General features: G+C 39.7%; 1 protein-coding gene across 1 annotated transcript; it reads right to left on the bottom strand.

The window, feature by feature from the left end:
- Positions 1–13956: 13956 nt before the first annotated feature.
- LOC140239597 (adhesion G-protein coupled receptor G6-like) lies at positions 13957–15700 on the bottom strand. Its single transcript, XM_072319428.1, has 2 exons — positions 15032–15700; positions 13957–14271 (listed from the first exon to the last, which is right to left on the bottom strand). Exons 1-2 carry the CDS (start codon positions 15698–15700, stop codon positions 13957–13959), a joined length of 984 nt encoding a protein of 327 aa, XP_072175529.1.
- Between the last annotated feature and the right edge of the window lie 1190 nt (positions 15701–16890).

The following is a 16890-nucleotide window of genomic DNA, read 5'->3' as shown; positions in this document are numbered from 1 at the left end:
GTGCAGCTACACGCGATTGAAACGTTCGACCGGATTGGCTTGGGGATGGTAGGGAGTGGTCCTGATCTTCTGTACTCCGGCCATGGTACACAACTCCTTTATCAAACGAGAGTTGAAATCTTGTGCCTGGTCAGTGAGTATTTTGGCTGGCCACCCATAGTGAACTATGAAGTTGTCCCACAGTGCTTTAGCTACTGTACTACTCCGTTGGTCCTTAGTGGGGACAGCGACTGCATATTTGCTGAAGTGGTCTGTCATCACCAAGACATTCTCTATACCCCCATTGTCAGGCTCTATGGAGAGGAAATCAATACACAGGAGTTCCAGTGGTTGTGTGGTGACAATGGAATCCATTTCAGCCTTCTCCTGTTTGGACTTCCTCTTGATGCAGCGGTCGCAGCGGTCAATCCAACTCTTTATGGTAAATGCCATAAAGGGGAAATAGAACCGTGCTCGAGCAAGTGAAACGCACTTGTCAAAGCCAAGGTGACCACACTCATCATGAATACCTCCCATGGCCTGTTCGAGAAAATTCTGGGGAAGGACCAACTGGCGCCTCATATCTCCAGACACAGGGTCCTTAGCCTGGCGATAGAGGACCCCATTATGAATGACCAATTGGTTCAATTCACGATACAGTACCTTCAATCTAGGTCTTGCTCCTTTCCTGTCCATAGGTGATGGCCATGGCCCGACAGGTTTCTCTTGTCGACAAGCGCCCTGTAATGACCCTTTATTCTGTTCACTTTGTCCCTATAACTCGCGCCTGACCTCCTGCTGAAGCCTTCTTCAGCCAACCGATCAGCGAGTTTGTTGTACACATTTTTATTCCTGTGCACACCGTCCAATTTGCTCTGGCATTCTGGCTCTGCCCACAGAACAAGTAGCAGCCTCAGTTCGTCGTCCGTCCAGTTGGTTCCTTTGGTGGAACAGGCAGCCATTACTATTATCGACTCAATCGGAGAGTAATTATTTGTATATGATAAACAGCTGGATAGAATCGGTGTATGGTGTTGATGTAAACAAACTAGTGTAAGTACGGTACCTAAACACATGATTCATAAGACTTACACATGCAAACAAACAGAACCAGAACCTGTGGGATACCCCATGAGACACGTATGTGCACAGAGCACAATCATGAGTGACTATTAGAGCTGTGATCAGTGACATAGAAGAAGCGACTGGGTTTGGAATAATTGTCAGATGGGTGTGTCGCAGCTACCCACTTGCTCCCTAGTTTGCATCCAGTCTTACATCGCTGCGCTTTATCACCATACTTGTGATGATACCAGCACAAGTTGGCTGGCTGCTGATCCATATCAGCTTGTGAATTGTCTGCAGTGGCATCCTCCTAATCCTGTGCTTGCGCCCGCGGCTACAGCTACATCTGCAACCAAGACCCTTGGTGGCCTCCGTTCCTACTTCCAGCCGCTTGAGCTGGGCTACGATGCCATGCAAAAGACCAACAAGATCGTCAAGCTGTGTGGTGTCTGGCATCACCACAGCACTTGCGATGACGGAAGAACCTACTGCATTTACTTACTTTACTCTAATCCATGAATATGATGTAGGACAATGACTGTTCATCGATCAAAATTTGGTCTAAGAAATTGTCAAGTCGAGTGTGTGGGAAAGGAGAGATGTTCAAGAAAAATACACAGCCTTGACCTATACTGGTTCATAGACAACATCATGTGTTTTTGACCAGTCTACTCTTTTCTTCTAACTATTTACAGATGTTGCTGAGATGACATATTCAGGAAGACTGTTCCACAAATCAACAACTCTATTGCTAAAATAATATTTCTTACCATCAAGCCGAGAAAACTCTTTGTCTAGTTTCACACTGTGTCCTGTGGACTTCCTGTGAGCTGAGTGAAAGAACTCACATTGAGTCTCATACATTCCGGTCAAATGTTTAAAACCTTCAATCATATTATCCCTCCTGTACCTGTGAGCAAGTGTTTCAATTGCCAGGTAGGTAGGAACATACTCAAAATTATTATTTGTGATGCAATTTCAAAAAATAAAAGTTTAATACAGAGTTGCAAATTTGCGTGATATTTGGCATGATGAATATTTCGGAGGATTTCTGTTCAATGAACTGGCAGAGGGTATGTGAGTATAGAGCTATTTCATGTGACATCACGTTACCTTCCAGTATGGCAGCTTCTATAGCAACGGCAATCAATATTCATTGATCCAAGCATAATTTTTTATGTTGTTGGGCCTGATGATTTCTGCATTCTTTGCTTGAGCGCATGTTTACCGGTCAGGGTGCAAGCGACTGCCAAGGGAATTCAGGTCAGTCTTTGCAATCCTATACCATGGTGATATTCTATACCATGTCGGAAGGCAGTGTGACATCATCGGTAATGCCCGTCATGCTCACATAAGGACAAAACCTAACATAACATGCTTCACTCCTTACCCTCAGTTCATCTCTTCTCTCCTCTCTCCTTTCTGCAGCATGGGTCGGAACACGTCTCCCTACAACTCCTCCAACCCTAAACCTCTTCCTGATCGTGCCTCCACTAGTACTGCTTCCACCCTTTCTACCTCCGCTTGGACATCAAAAAAAAAAAATGATTGAAATAATTCTCAGTTTCCTCTTTCGATGCCTTGGTGGGAATGTGTGTACCATTGATAGCCCTGATTGTTTGAGGCATCCCTATTTCCGCAAACCCTTCCTTGGCCTCTCGAAGTCTTTGTCCACAAGGAAAAGAAATGAACTTTCTCAGAAGTCTGCTAACAATTGCTTTGCACACATTATGTGTTATTAGCCGAGCTGTTGTCTTCCGACTCTGAAGAAATGACTAATGCATCTGTAGGCATTTGGGGTTGCCAAATGCCAGACTGCAAATGCCACTCCCTTTTCAGCCAAAATGATCCACTCATCTCTCACTTGAATGATCTTTTTGAGATCTTCATGCAATTCTTCAACAAGAAAAGTAAATGTGTCCCTTTTCATCCTGAAGTTTGCCTTCTATTGTTCATTGCTAAATGTCCTCTGGGCATGGTCCCACCAAAGTCCTTATCTTTTGAAGACAGCCCTTGGCTGCCTTTCCATCGCAGCGATCATCATTATTGCTGCAGTAAATTTGCCACAGACACGGAGCAAGTGTCTGCAGCCACGGATGGCTCGGCGGTGGCATGTCACCGAAGGCAGGTACACCACGTCCCCGACATCAGAGTATCATCCAAATCCAATGTGTGATTCCTTTATTCTGTGTCCAGATGGAGTCAGCATCAACAGCATTATGAATCTCTGAATACATAACACTGTCAAACACACCTTCCACAAGCGACCTGTGACTTTGCAGCAAATTCAGTACACCAGTCAATATCATTTAACTAATATCACCAATGGCTTCATAATATCCTTTGCCATAAACAAATTGATCAATTTTATATAATCTTAATGAACCTCTGACTTTAAAATAAAAAATAGGTGTACAGTGGTCACTTTTTCCAAGACCAGCTGAAGTTAGAATATCAGTGATAGTGCTCTCAGTCATTGTAAAAGCAAGATCTAAAAGATTTGACTTTTGACCAGTACAACCAATGCCTTGTAGGTTGTACTTATGTTGAATTAAGAAGACATCTTTGATACAATCTATAAACTTTAAAGCAGAATGTTCCTCGCTAGTTGCTGAATTCTAATTCCCAATTAATTTCTTGGTAATTAAAATCTCCACAGATAAAACTTCCCGGAGTCTCCTCTGACCGACTTCTTGAAACAACGAACACAGCATATCATTCATCTACTCCCCTGCATTGGGGCTTCTTTAACCCGTTGAGGACGAGTCCCGAGTATACTCGGGCAGGTGTCTATGGGAAATGCGTGTTGTAGCAAAATCAAACCGTCCTCAACGGGTTAAACAAAACCAACCAAAATGTTTCCACCATCTTATAACTTCAAGCAAGCAAAAACTGCCTCCTTGAAATCAAACCTGTGTACACCTCTGCCTTTAGCTCTTTTCAAATGTATTATTAACTAACTCTACATCCAACATCATGGAGATTATGAAAAACATCAAAACCTTCTAACATTACCTCCACTGGATCTACATTAAAACATGCATTTTTTTGGTTTCACTTCTGTCAAGCTAATAATTGAAGGATGGTGCAATGATAGCAAACTTTTTATTCATTTCTCTTATGTAGCAAAGAATCTACATTCATATATACACATTTTATGTTAGAGACCTTTATGGTTGCCTGCTGATTTATGGAAATTTTTTTCTGCTCTCCAGATTTGGAGGGACCTGAACATAAGCCTGTGGTTTCTTGTGAGATTCTTGTCTTTCTTCACTCTTACGTCTTTCCCCCTTTGTTGATTCTGATCTTGATTCAGGGCTGTTGTTATGTACATTCCTATGTTCACAACTTTTTCCCTTCTTCTCACCCAATGAGCAGTCGATAGTGTCACCCTGTTGGGCTGACTTCTCTTAAGTCTTTTCTCTCTTTTTCTTTTTGCCATTCTCTACGCTACTTGTTATCTTCTTCTCTTTGCATCGGGGTGAGATCTTTGCGGATCACAAAGTGATTGTATTATCAACGGTCTTTAGCATATGGACACACTGAAGGATAGCATTCCTTTGATTTAACAGTCTCTGTACTGATCCATACTGTCAGGATATGTGTGTCCTTGTGTGTCGATCTTGTCAAAAAGCTCGGCTAGCTCTGTATGGGGCAAGGTTTCCTTTGTCAATGCCAAAATTAGGTGCACACATTTTTTTAAAGCTGATCTTGTTCAGAATATTTTTGTATGAAATATATTTCATTCGAGAAGTTTCATCACGATTCTTAATATACTTATTAGAAGGCATGTCTTCAGCAACAGTACACACTCTGGTTGAAAGGTGTTTTAATAACCTTTGGTAGTGTAGGTAGCAGTAGTATCGTATATTTATTACCATTGTGCATTTGATATTACTGTTATCATTTTTGCTTTAGCTAAGACATCCTGTACGATTAGGGGAAGAGTCTCTTACATTTTTTTCAATGTATTGCTTTGTTTGTGTCCTTCAGCAGCAGATCCCTTGTGGATGCAACAGGGTTTTCATTGACATAGGTCTGTCCGTTGCTCTTAGAATTGTTGCTTCGGAGCCTGAGGTCTTTCGTAGTCCAGTGTTGTAGCTTTCTGCAGCCATCATGGATCGCGTTTTGTGAATTTCGAATAGTGAATCTCACGATTATTGTCCGTGGCCCTGCTGATCATCCGCCCCTGCTTTTCCTAGTCGATGAGCAATATCTACGTCGCCTGCGCTCGCATCTGCAGTGATCTTCTGGGCGATCTTTAGGACAATCTTCTCTGGGTCTTCTCCCTTTTCTTCTGGTACTCCGGAGATTTCAAGATTCACCTGACGGTGGTACTGGTCGAGATCATTTACTTGGTGTGTGAAATCGTCTACCCTTCTCTCCAGCTATGGGTTCTTTTGTTTCAGGTCATGATTTTCTGCCTCCAGTTGCTTGGTGATTTTTTTCATTTCTTCAAATTTGGCATCGAGAAACGTAATGGAGTTCAAAATGCCCTGTTGGCCCTCCTTGACCTCAAGTTGAGAAAATTTGCCATTCAGAATTCGCAAGAGATTCACTACTTCATCCCTCAAAGAGCTAATATCTGCCTCCTCTACAGGTTTCTTCTACGGGGGTATCTTTTATGACCTCACAACGGACTTAACATGCAAGACACTGAGTCTTGTGAGCTCATGATTTCTGTGCTGCTCAAGCTGTATGCATACATGTAGATTTAGAAATTGGTAAATTACGTAATTTCTTTACATGATGATCAGCTTGAAGTGCTGCTGGTGCTAGCAGTACTAGCATCCTCAAAACTGATTATCAGCCCCAGAATCAGTCTCAGATATATCAGTGTTGATGTTGTGGCATCTGCCGATTACCTTATATTCGTATAAAGCCGATGGAGGATTTAGGGCTGGCCGAAATCCTGGGAACCATTGCATTTCCTCTTAGTAATTGTAAGTAATGTGGTCATTAACTGGTCTTGCTTGTTTTATCTATTTGGTCTTCTTGGTACTTGGTTGAACCTTACCATTACAAGCTGACTCTCCTATTTGAGAGTTGGTTGGATGAAATGTAGTTGGGAATGTAACTTCTATAATCTCTTCTTTGGACTGTATGTCCTGGAGGAGAAAACATCAAATCCTTGTACTGTCTTTACTATCTTAATAGTATTTCTGTTAATGTAGTTAGTCTTAAAATTTCTTTTTTGTGATGATCAGCTTGAAGTACTATAAGTGCTAGCAATACAAGCGTCTTCAAAACTTATTTTTAGCTTCAGAATCAGTCTCAGATATGTCAATGTTGATGTTGTGGCATCTGCCGATGACCTTATATTTATATAAGGCCGATGGAGGATTACGTGCTAGCCATAATCCTGAGAACCATTGCATTTCCTCTTAATAATAATTGCAAGTAATGTGATCATTACTGCTCTTGCTTATTTTGTCGATTTAGTCTTATTGTACAAATTGGCATTGCCCTTATCTTATTTTGAATTTTTTTAATCCGTGTGTGAAACTGCTGCGCCCTCATCTATGCCATCTCCCTGTATATCTCCTCAATTTTTACAATACTTGGGGATTTGCAGAGAATCTTGCCTTATCTCCACATGGAAAGAAAGAAGTTTCTTCAGTACAAACTCCATAAGCAGCTGTTCTCTTCTCCATAATTACTTCTCATGTGAACTCCTTTCACAATCTTGAATAGAACATTTTCATTATGTATTCAAATTTTATGCGTACGTTTTAAACAAAGGTGTTCTTGACAACCTGAAAGCTTGACTGAGGCTTGTCTGACATAGCAACAAGTACTGTATGCAAACTGGATTTCAGCAGTTGAATTTCATTTAAGAAGAGCAGGTTAATGTATAGCTCGTCTGTATGTTCCCACAAATAAAACATAAAAAAATCCATTGTATAAACAGTCTAATCAACATTTTAGAAAGGAGTAAAATTTAGTGAGCCAGCAACAATTGACCGAGGTACAATGAATTAGGAAAAAAAAAATCACTCTCTGGTTTGTGATTTTTCTAGAGGCTTGATTTTGCAAGGTGCTTTGCAACTTTCACCCAAAATACTGTACCTAAAGTTAGAAAAATGCCAAAGTTTCATCACCACTGTGTTAATGGGCTCAAAGTGTTTGACACCTTTTCTTATGGAAACATCTGATTTGACAGAGATTCTTAGCTCAGCACTGACAGGTTGATATACCAGTTGATGGGACCAGTACCATTGAGACTGTGACTCTTATATTTGGAAAGATGATGCAACTCGCTTTCACCTTGAACAAGGTGTTTCTTTGATTAAAGCAGTGTTCAACTGTCATCTTTAAAGTGACTGTTTGAATTTTATCAATTATTTTACATTGTCTCAAATTATAAGAAGGTATTCATCTGTATCTGCATTTACTATGAATTCTGAACAAGTGTACAATCCTGTAAGATGAGGCAAGGCAATTGCCTGCAACATTCAAAAATTTGTCTGCTGTTGTATCACAGATCATCTCAGACAACCTGGTGTACAACATCTCATCGGAAGAAATCACACAGTGTGAGGCAGGCTGGAGATTAAGTCAAGTGTCGTAGCATATTTCTGAGAATACATTGGTCAATTTTTCCACTAACCTGAACAGTACACCAGTCATCAGTAGAACATGTGAAAGAATATAGTATAGAATATTCGTTTAGAATATGTAGACGTACCTGCAGCAACCTCTAGCAATCAAAGTGACTTTTGAGAATGTTAAACATGCAAATGATGGAGTATTACTATTTTCATCTCTGGCAAGAAAAAAAAATGTAAATTCACAATTCAAGGTGTGTAATAAATCTATGGAGTGATATTCATTATTTTTTCAAAGGTTGTTAATCAGAAAATGAAATGCGGTTTGTTTTTTGGAAGATTCATTATTCTCAAACACACCATGTCGAATTTTCTATATACCTAGACATCCGTTAATCTAAAAATTGAATAGAGTTCATTAATCTGAACAGCTTGTGGGGCTGTATTCCAAAATTTCTGTATTTTGACAATTGAATAAGGTTTGTTATTCCAAAGGTTTGTTGATCTGATAATGAAATATGGTTTAGTAATGTGAAAATAAAATAAGGTGAGTACTAAAGAACCTTCTAAGGTTTAAATGTTACTTCATTTTTGTATTGACAAACTTTAGGGCCCAATGTTAAGTTTTTATGGCACGTTTCTTTTTTGCCATAAATTTTTACCCTTTTATATCTCTTTATCTGTTATATCTCTTTTTTTTTATCTGTTATATCTCTTTTTTTTTATCTGTTAATCCCATTCGCGTACAATTTCTTGTACGGGAATGGGCGAGACACATTATGGCACTTGCCTTGTTCAGATGGGCAAACCTGTGAGATAATGAACCTTCGGAATAATGAACTTTAAGCAATCTTTCAATGTGGCAGACATTATAATAGAGGTCAGGGTAAGTTTTCTGATTCATTTATCAAAAATGTAGAGGCTGAAAATGAAAGACCAGAAGCAATTGTGTCCTGCTAATGGGATGGGTTTTGTAATTAAGAATATAGTTATGTATATAAACGTATGTTGCATATATCTGCCCATTGCTATGTTCAAGGAAAATTGTCAATATGTCAAAATCCATTACCATTATTTAAAAAAAAATCACAAAGAAATCAAATCTGAATGGGCTTTGCTCATTTATCTGTGAAGTACACTATGTACTACCTTTCTGTGTATTATGTGTTATTTTACGCCATGAATCTTTTTCTTTTTAATGTAATGTTCCTTCATTTCATTGATTTTCAAATTGAGGAATAAATCATACTTAAGAATTTTGTGAACATTTCTGTCTATGGCTGAAAGGAAGAGATTATTATAAAGTGGTCACTATCATCACTTTGTAAATTATCCTTAATTAAACAGTGAGAAATTAGACAACACTACTATTCAACATGTTTGCAGTGTGTGTGTGTGTGTGTGTGTGTGATATCGTATGTCTGTGTATGTGTGTGCCTGTGTAGATGGACATTTTTGGAGTTGTGTAGTTCTGTGATTTATTCCAGAGAAATTCATAGAGAATTCATCAACTTTAGGCATATAAGAAGCAAAGAAAAATAATTCTAAATGAAATTATATGGTATGTATGTACATACATACAGAGAGATAAGGTAGTAGATGGAAAGAGACCTTTACCTAGGTTCTGAAGAGAGCATAGATAATATTTTAATATATCTCAACTACAGGTTAGTTGAATGTGAACATTTCATAAAATGCAACAAAAATTACAAAGTTTTTTTAATATTTCTTGTAAATCATTTTACTGCCGTGACATCGTACATGGGTGTGACAGACAGAATTTCACAAAACTTTCAAATGGTATGAAATAATTGAATGGATTGTCCAAGTTTCCTCAAATTTTCACTGAGTATTTTACTAATCTTTCTGTGTATTAAAATCCACATAATGTGTACATCTTGTTTGAATTTGTACACTATGTAAATGAGAAATCGACGTTCCCATAGATTAGTATTCGAATAATACACAGGTTCAAGTGCATTTTTTGGAGGTGCAGCCCACTCAAGGGTTGTACAATGGTGTAACATGCACGAGGCGCAGCCGAGCGCAAGTTGTACAGCATTGCAAAAACCCAAGAGTTAGCTGCATCTCCACTAACGTCACGAACTTAAACCTTGCATTATTTGGTTTATAAAATAATTCTATGAACTAAATGTATCTTTTAATATACCTTTATGGGTAAAAACAATCAGCTACTTGTAGAACTTACTCAAAAGCCAAGAAGTTGTAAGGAATGTTCCAGAGACACTGAACACAAGCTTGGAAGGGAGCAGGTGAACGAAATACTTCATTAAGCCGTAGGAAAAGTAACATTCACAAATTTTAATGAATTACAGAATGATATATTGCTCCACCTGTTTTGTCACCTACAATGATAATAATTACTGTTTGTTCGTTCTTGTTATACTGTGACAAGTAGACATGTGTATATTTATATAACTCAACTTGGTCAGCCTGCGAACTGAGTTGATTTATTGCAGGCCAGGTGTAGGCGTGTGGCAAAATTGACATTTCATTTTCGTTATGCACAGCAAAGTACTTGTAGTTGTATGGACAAATTCGGCTTGGGTACTGGTTTTTATGATAATTTCCAACTTTGGGGCTTCAAGTGTACCTAACAGAAGATAATTACCGACATAGCAACACACCTGGCTCATTGCATAACCCATTGAAAGTGTTTTTGATCTTCTTTGGAAGCACCCCAGTTATGGCCGCCGTAAGTTACAGTGTTCTGAAGTCGGATTCATCTTTAGGTTTAGGTAAAGATGCCCGAGTTCACAAAATGTAATTTGGTGGAGGAGGCATTTGCATGCCTCATCCTGCCGGATGCCTCCTTTAGATTGGAGATAAAGCGTGTTTAGAGGGTTCTGTACTATTCTGCCCTTGGGAGCAGCCGAGCTTTCATTCTACTCATGGATGTTTCTGTGGTAGTCGAGTGAGCAGCAGGATGACGCTTCGTCGAACCAGAGGCAGTAGATGTGACAGTAGAACCACAACAGCGCCATACCTTTGATGGAACGCTAGTGCAGCTGAACTTACGTGCAGAACGGGGTAAGCGTCCAATTTGATATTGTTTCTCTCATACTTCGATTACTACTGTAAAAGTGGAAATTTTCGCGGTGTTGAAATTTTCGCGCATTTCGCGCAACCCGGAACCAGCGCGAAAATAAAAGCACGCGAATATTTTGGGTTGCCATATTATGTTCCAGCAGTTGATGACTTGATTCCGCGTAATTAAAAACTTGCGAAACTCTTCTTACCCAGCCGAGCGCGAAATATAAGTCGCACGAAAATACCCACCTTTACAGAGAGTACATAATGAAAAATAATATACCAAATGGTGAACTGGCAGTTGGATTTGGGAGGTATAATAACGCATATAATTTCCATCACTGGTACATGAGTGCCGCGGTTGATTTAGGTCAATACAATACAGTGGACTCCCGTTATAACGAATTTCTCGGGACCGGCAGTTCTCTTTACTTACATCGATATTTCGTGATAACCGAAAAAAGAAGAAGAAATAAACAATGAAAAACAGAGTGGATAATTTTGCGGCCTGAATTTTACTTTGCTGTAACTGGAATTTCGTTATAACCGTGTCCGTTATAACGGGAGTGCACCAGTTATTTCTAAAAAAATGAATTTGTGTTACGCACGGTGGCTTGTAGATAGCTGGGAGCATTCAAGATGTTTCCCCCTTTTCTCGATACCCGGGGAAACACTGTGCATATCTAGGTAGGCAATCGATGAAATCTTTGAAGGCGATAGAACGTTGGGTGGTAGAAGGCTATGATGGCTTAACGGTGCACCACACGTATTCTTTCTAGGGTATGTGTTTGGCCCTGGAAAGGGCCTACCCAGTCCAGACGTTTCGGCAAGCATGTTCTCGCCGTTCTCAAGGGAATGGGCAATCGTAGGCAATCGTTTTACAAAACGTGGTTCCAATAGATTTCAAAGAGATCAGTGGATAATCCGTGCACGTGATCGGAGCGCGGCGAGTCTGTCATTCTCTGTCTGCAATGTTGCACATGCGTGTTGAGTGTACTGGGCATGTTACCGCGGTTGCGTTCTGAAAGAATGATTGTCGGGGTAATGTCGTGGTACTGTCAGGGAAAAGTCGCGGTAATTACCCTTATAGCAGACATGGGTAGAATTTGGCAAAAGTTACCGCGACAACGTCTGAGCAACATTTTGCAGAGACAGTTTTAACAGGCAAGGGGAAAGGGATCACCCGGGCCGCACCCGGACATTGTCGCGGTAAATCTAGTTTTAAACGCATGAGTTTCATATCTCCATTTGTTGTTGATGGATGCAGTTTATTAATTTGAACGTGAATGATACTACTTTCACGTAAATACAATCATGTTTTGTAATGATGACATGGAATAATTTATTTCGGTAACCCATATGCTATTTACCTCGATGTGACACGAAGTTGATAGCATTGATGCTCGAATGTATATCGTTTTCTTCTCATGAGGAATGCTGACGTTGCCAATGAATTCTTACACAACTAAGATTCAGAGAGAGTGAAAGAGATGAACGCATTTTCATTTTTTTTTTTGTACCAACGATGATTAAAAATCGCAGGTGTAATCTCGTTTCTCCTCATCCTAATATCGATTTAACGTACAAATGATGAGTGTGTTTGTTTTGATTAATGAATGGAATATTTACCAATATCAGAGTGATTTTAAATAACAACACCAACCGGATTACAGATTCAACTCAGCTGCACAAGACAATTCGAGGAACAGAGAAAAAAAAATCTGGTAGAGAGAAAGCGGTGGTCGAAACTAATGTCAAAACAAAGCTCTCTAAATACATTTATTATATTTGCACACTTACGGTCGTTAATATTAGAAAAGAAAAGAGTATCTATTTTGACTCATTGTCAGGATTTGAGCCAAAATCTATGAGCGAATAAAGGCAGCCAGCACTGAGTATAGTCTTAGTTTTCGTTATTTACAAAACCGTGGATTATTGTCTGAGTTGTATTCATGTATAACACAACCACGGTGTGGAAACTGACATTTCAAATATATCTTATTTATGACATCGAATGAAATAATTTTTCTATAATTTTTTTCTACCAGTACAATCTGATAAATATGGCCCAAATTATGTCAGTCCATGACAATAACTTTTGCGGAGGACGTAAATGCGATGCTTGTGAAAGATGCAAAACAGTAAATAAAATCGTATTTTGCTATGAAATGAAAAATGATAATAATATTAGAACAAATCCGATCAATACCTGTGTTAATGTCCTACTGCGTGTTTATTCCTCCAAATGGATTTCAACTTCAAATCTACTTCAAGAAATCAGCAAAGAAAAATTAAAGAGATGCAAGAACAAAACGCACAATGCTTTGAAGGAAAGGGCCAAGCATCCACAATGTTTTCGTTTGGGTTGTTTTAGCAGTTTCCTGTAATACGTGAAACACTTATAGCAAAATACCAACGAAGCTTACTTAGGATTCTGTAGACAAATACATATGCTGTAACTGTGTACATCAAGGAGCGTTTGCATTAATGTTAACATTGATGTAAGTGATACACACAACTGACTTGTCACTGCGTTTTGCTGATACTGTACATCCACAAATATAAATCTTTAAAAGAGCTGATTTAACATAGAAAAGCAATAAATAGGAAAATAGGTATATGCACGGGCCCCTTGTAAAGATTTCACTTGCTTCTTTATCTTTCAGCTACATCTTCTTTTACAAGAATGCATTATACAAGTGCTACTAGTATATGGTAGTTTATTATGTATGTGAATTTTCATCAGTAATTAACACACATCGAATTCAAAGCGAACATTAATCACAATAAGTCATGAACAAACTATAATCGAGTGAAAAAGAAACACAATTTACAAATATTCATAGTCGCCACGAGTAAGAAAAGCTGCAAGATTGTTTTCTACAATGATAATGAATGCTTTCTTTGGGACAGGCTCTAGTCCAACATAATCCTTACCATACTGAGAATAATCCTTACCATACTAAGTGGGCAGGTACAAAATTGTGTCTGAATGAGTCGAACCAGTGCCAAATGGGGCAGATTTTGATGAACAGAGCAGGATCGAAATACTGCAAGCTATTTTTTTTTTTTGCCTTTTTTTTTGTGGAAAACTTCTCGTATTCCGTAAGAACGTCGTTATTCGACGGCGTAACAGCTGTCATAAAAATGGATCGACACACCTAAGTTTGTTGCTCTTGCCAATTATTTCACGTCATAAGTCCATTGTGGTGGTTTTTTTTTTTTTTTTGCAACGTAGTTACAGAAATTATTGAGGAAAATACAACGTACATTGTATATCTCCTGGAAATCAACGAATAAGCTCAGTGACTTTTTACGATACACTATAAACGCTCTTTCGATCTGCGTTCAACTGCGTCAGCGAACTGCCCATCGTTGCTTGCGAGCTGTCCGTTCCGGATGCGTTAGGAGATTTCATGAGCCGTCTTCCACCAGGAGAAGTCGGGCAACCCATGTAGGCCAACTTTTCACGCCACAGCTGGCGGACGCGTCTGGTAAAGTTGAAGGCGATGAATAAGAACACGCCAAGGTAGCTGTTGAGGAAGTAATGGACTCCCAAAAGCACTTGCTCCCCTGTCAGGCGGTAGAACACGACAGGTAACCAGGTTGCACCCATGGCGACACCCAGCTGTGAAGAGAGAGAGAGAATTAGTGTAAAAGAGTGATAATATAAAATATAATAATGATGATGATAATAATGATTAATGTAATAATAATATAATGATAGTATAGGGCCTATCATTATACTATTATGTCATGATGAAGACGTTTAGCATAGGGAGCTCAATGACACCAGAGAGTTCCAGGGACTTGTCTTCCTTCTCCTGATGAGGCTAGGGCAACGGTAGGCGCCGGGTACCATGTGGACGCGGGACCCATGATCCCGGCCATTTTGAGACCCCTGAAATTGATCCTGTGCTTTATTCGCCGATGGCTCAAAGTGATAGGTAAACTAAGCTATTGTCAATGAATAGAGATCTACCGTGTCACCGTGACCTTACCGGGACTGAGGTAGGCCCTACATTGCTACACCTATAGGACTTGCTAATCTACAACAGTTTCTATACGTCAGATTTGGGTGGATCGATTACTGAATCCTGGTTAGAAAGCCTGGCAAGTTGTGCCGTCTGTTGCCTGGACACAACGGGTTGGGTATACAATCCCATGTTTGTTTTTTTTTCTCCAGAGTAAAAAAAAAAATGGGGGGGGGGAGGTCTGTGTATATTTTCGTTTTCTTCATTTCTTTTGGTAAGACAAAATTGTGAGTAAGTGTGTGTGTGTCGGGGTGCAATATATATATATATATTTTTTAAAGCAATCTCTTTAGGAAGGTAAACACGGAATCGCAGTGTGTGGTATATCCTTTAAACGTAATGTGAGACTGTTACCTTAAGAAGAATGATGAGATTTGCGGCTAATTCTGTTTTGACATCCGTCTTGGAGGCTCTCCTGGTGGCGAACCTTGTCCGAATGATTGCAGCCATGGTTACCACAATGGCGATCAGGTTGAAGCCGAGGAGAATGAAGAAGGGGTCTTGACTCAGATGAAAGACGACATTTCCCCCGTTGATCCAGCACGATGATATGTTCAACTTCGCACCCACGCCAAAAGAAAGCTCTACCTGAAGAGGTTTGCTGAACTGAAAAGCGAGGAGGAGTGCGGTGTAGGTGAAGGGTATTCCCCAGCCGACAAGGGCGTGCCAAAAGAGAGTCTTCCGTCGTGAATTTATGTCTACTTTCGACGCTGACGACTGCCACCGTGAGCAGGCAAAGACACGCAGCATGTGCTGTGCGTGCAGTGCCATCCAGGTAAAAGCACCAAGCCACGCGCAGTACTTGATGACGCCAGATATGCCGCAGATGACATTATTGCGCGTCGCCCACGTGTTCGATACGTCCGTGACGGCAGCTAAAAACAGTCCAATTGAAGTGTTCAGTAAACAGATACCTGGCAGATTGCGCAGAACTCTGAAGGTTACGTAGGTCAGAATGGTGGCGGCCAAGCATACAGCAGAGAGGAAGGAACCCAGGGAGCACAGGATACTGAACGCACTCATGTTTGATCAAGCTTGTCAGCCAAAGAAGGCAGAGGTTCTGAACAAGTTCCTGCTAGTTTGACAGCATTTCTTGTGGATCCTTGATCAGGAACTGTCTTTAGATGTGGTTCTGTCGTTAAAGAAAATTTGTTGAAGGGAGCGGAGCTGGTGATCCAGAAGTCTTCAGGTTATCTGGAAAAAAAGAATTAAACGAAGTAATTATTTGCTTTAATAAGACCTTGGGATACCAATTCAATTTTGTATATACAAGAACGTATGTGGTGACAATTAATTTTCAACAATGGTGATAAGTTCACTGTGATTCATGATACGCTATACACAGACCTGTCAAACTTGTCGTTTGAGAGTTGTCCTTTTTGTTTTCAAATTCAGTCACATCGAGTATAAATGGTATACGAATTCGTGAATCGTATGCATCTTTATGGGCACACCCAAGGATAGTACCCGCTCCTATCTATTCACAACAAGAAACCTATACTGGTAGTATAACGTTTTCCATCACATTATGCATAACGCTCAGTCTACCAGTCTATACCAGTCCATGACTGTCCAGTATCGGAGTGAGAGGGAATGGAGAATATTCAAAGCAAGCGATACAAAGTAAACTCATAACGTACGTGCTCATAACCGAAGATACCACGTCGTTATATTTACTTTTTACTCTTTAGCGACATGGTGGATCAATTCGAAGACTTGATAAAATTTGCTGACTAAGCTTACTAATGATGTTTAAATGGATGAAGAAACACTCAAGCATCATATACGCATGTTTGAAAAATTGTTGCCACCGACTAGGTATCTATGGAGTGATGACGTCATGTTTTCGCAGGTGTCATATCGACCTACACACATTATCTCCACTATTCAAAAAAAAAAATACATCTCAAAAAAAATAATTCTCTTCATCATCTATTTGTACATTGTGTGTGTGTGTGTGTGTGTGTGTTTGTGTGTGCATGTGTGCTTGTGTAATGTGTGTGGTAGTGGGTTGTAATGATACATATCAGTAGTTACGGAGGGGTGGCAGAGGGCTATAAGGGCTTTTGTCGCTACTGTTGACTAGACACATTTTACGATTATTATTGCATGTATAGACCAATGAGAGAATTGTTAGTCCATGACAAACCATTACCATAAAAGGTCGCATATGCATTTACGTTCTATATTGCGATCAATGTCACTATTCAAGG

Source organism: Diadema setosum, chromosome 16, assembly GCF_964275005.1.
Source record: "Diadema setosum chromosome 16, eeDiaSeto1, whole genome shotgun sequence".
Classification (NCBI taxonomy): domain Eukaryota; kingdom Metazoa; phylum Echinodermata; class Echinoidea; order Diadematoida; family Diadematidae; genus Diadema; species Diadema setosum.
Note: the sequence above shows the minus strand (reverse complement) of the source record. Positions and strands in the feature narration are given on the sequence as shown.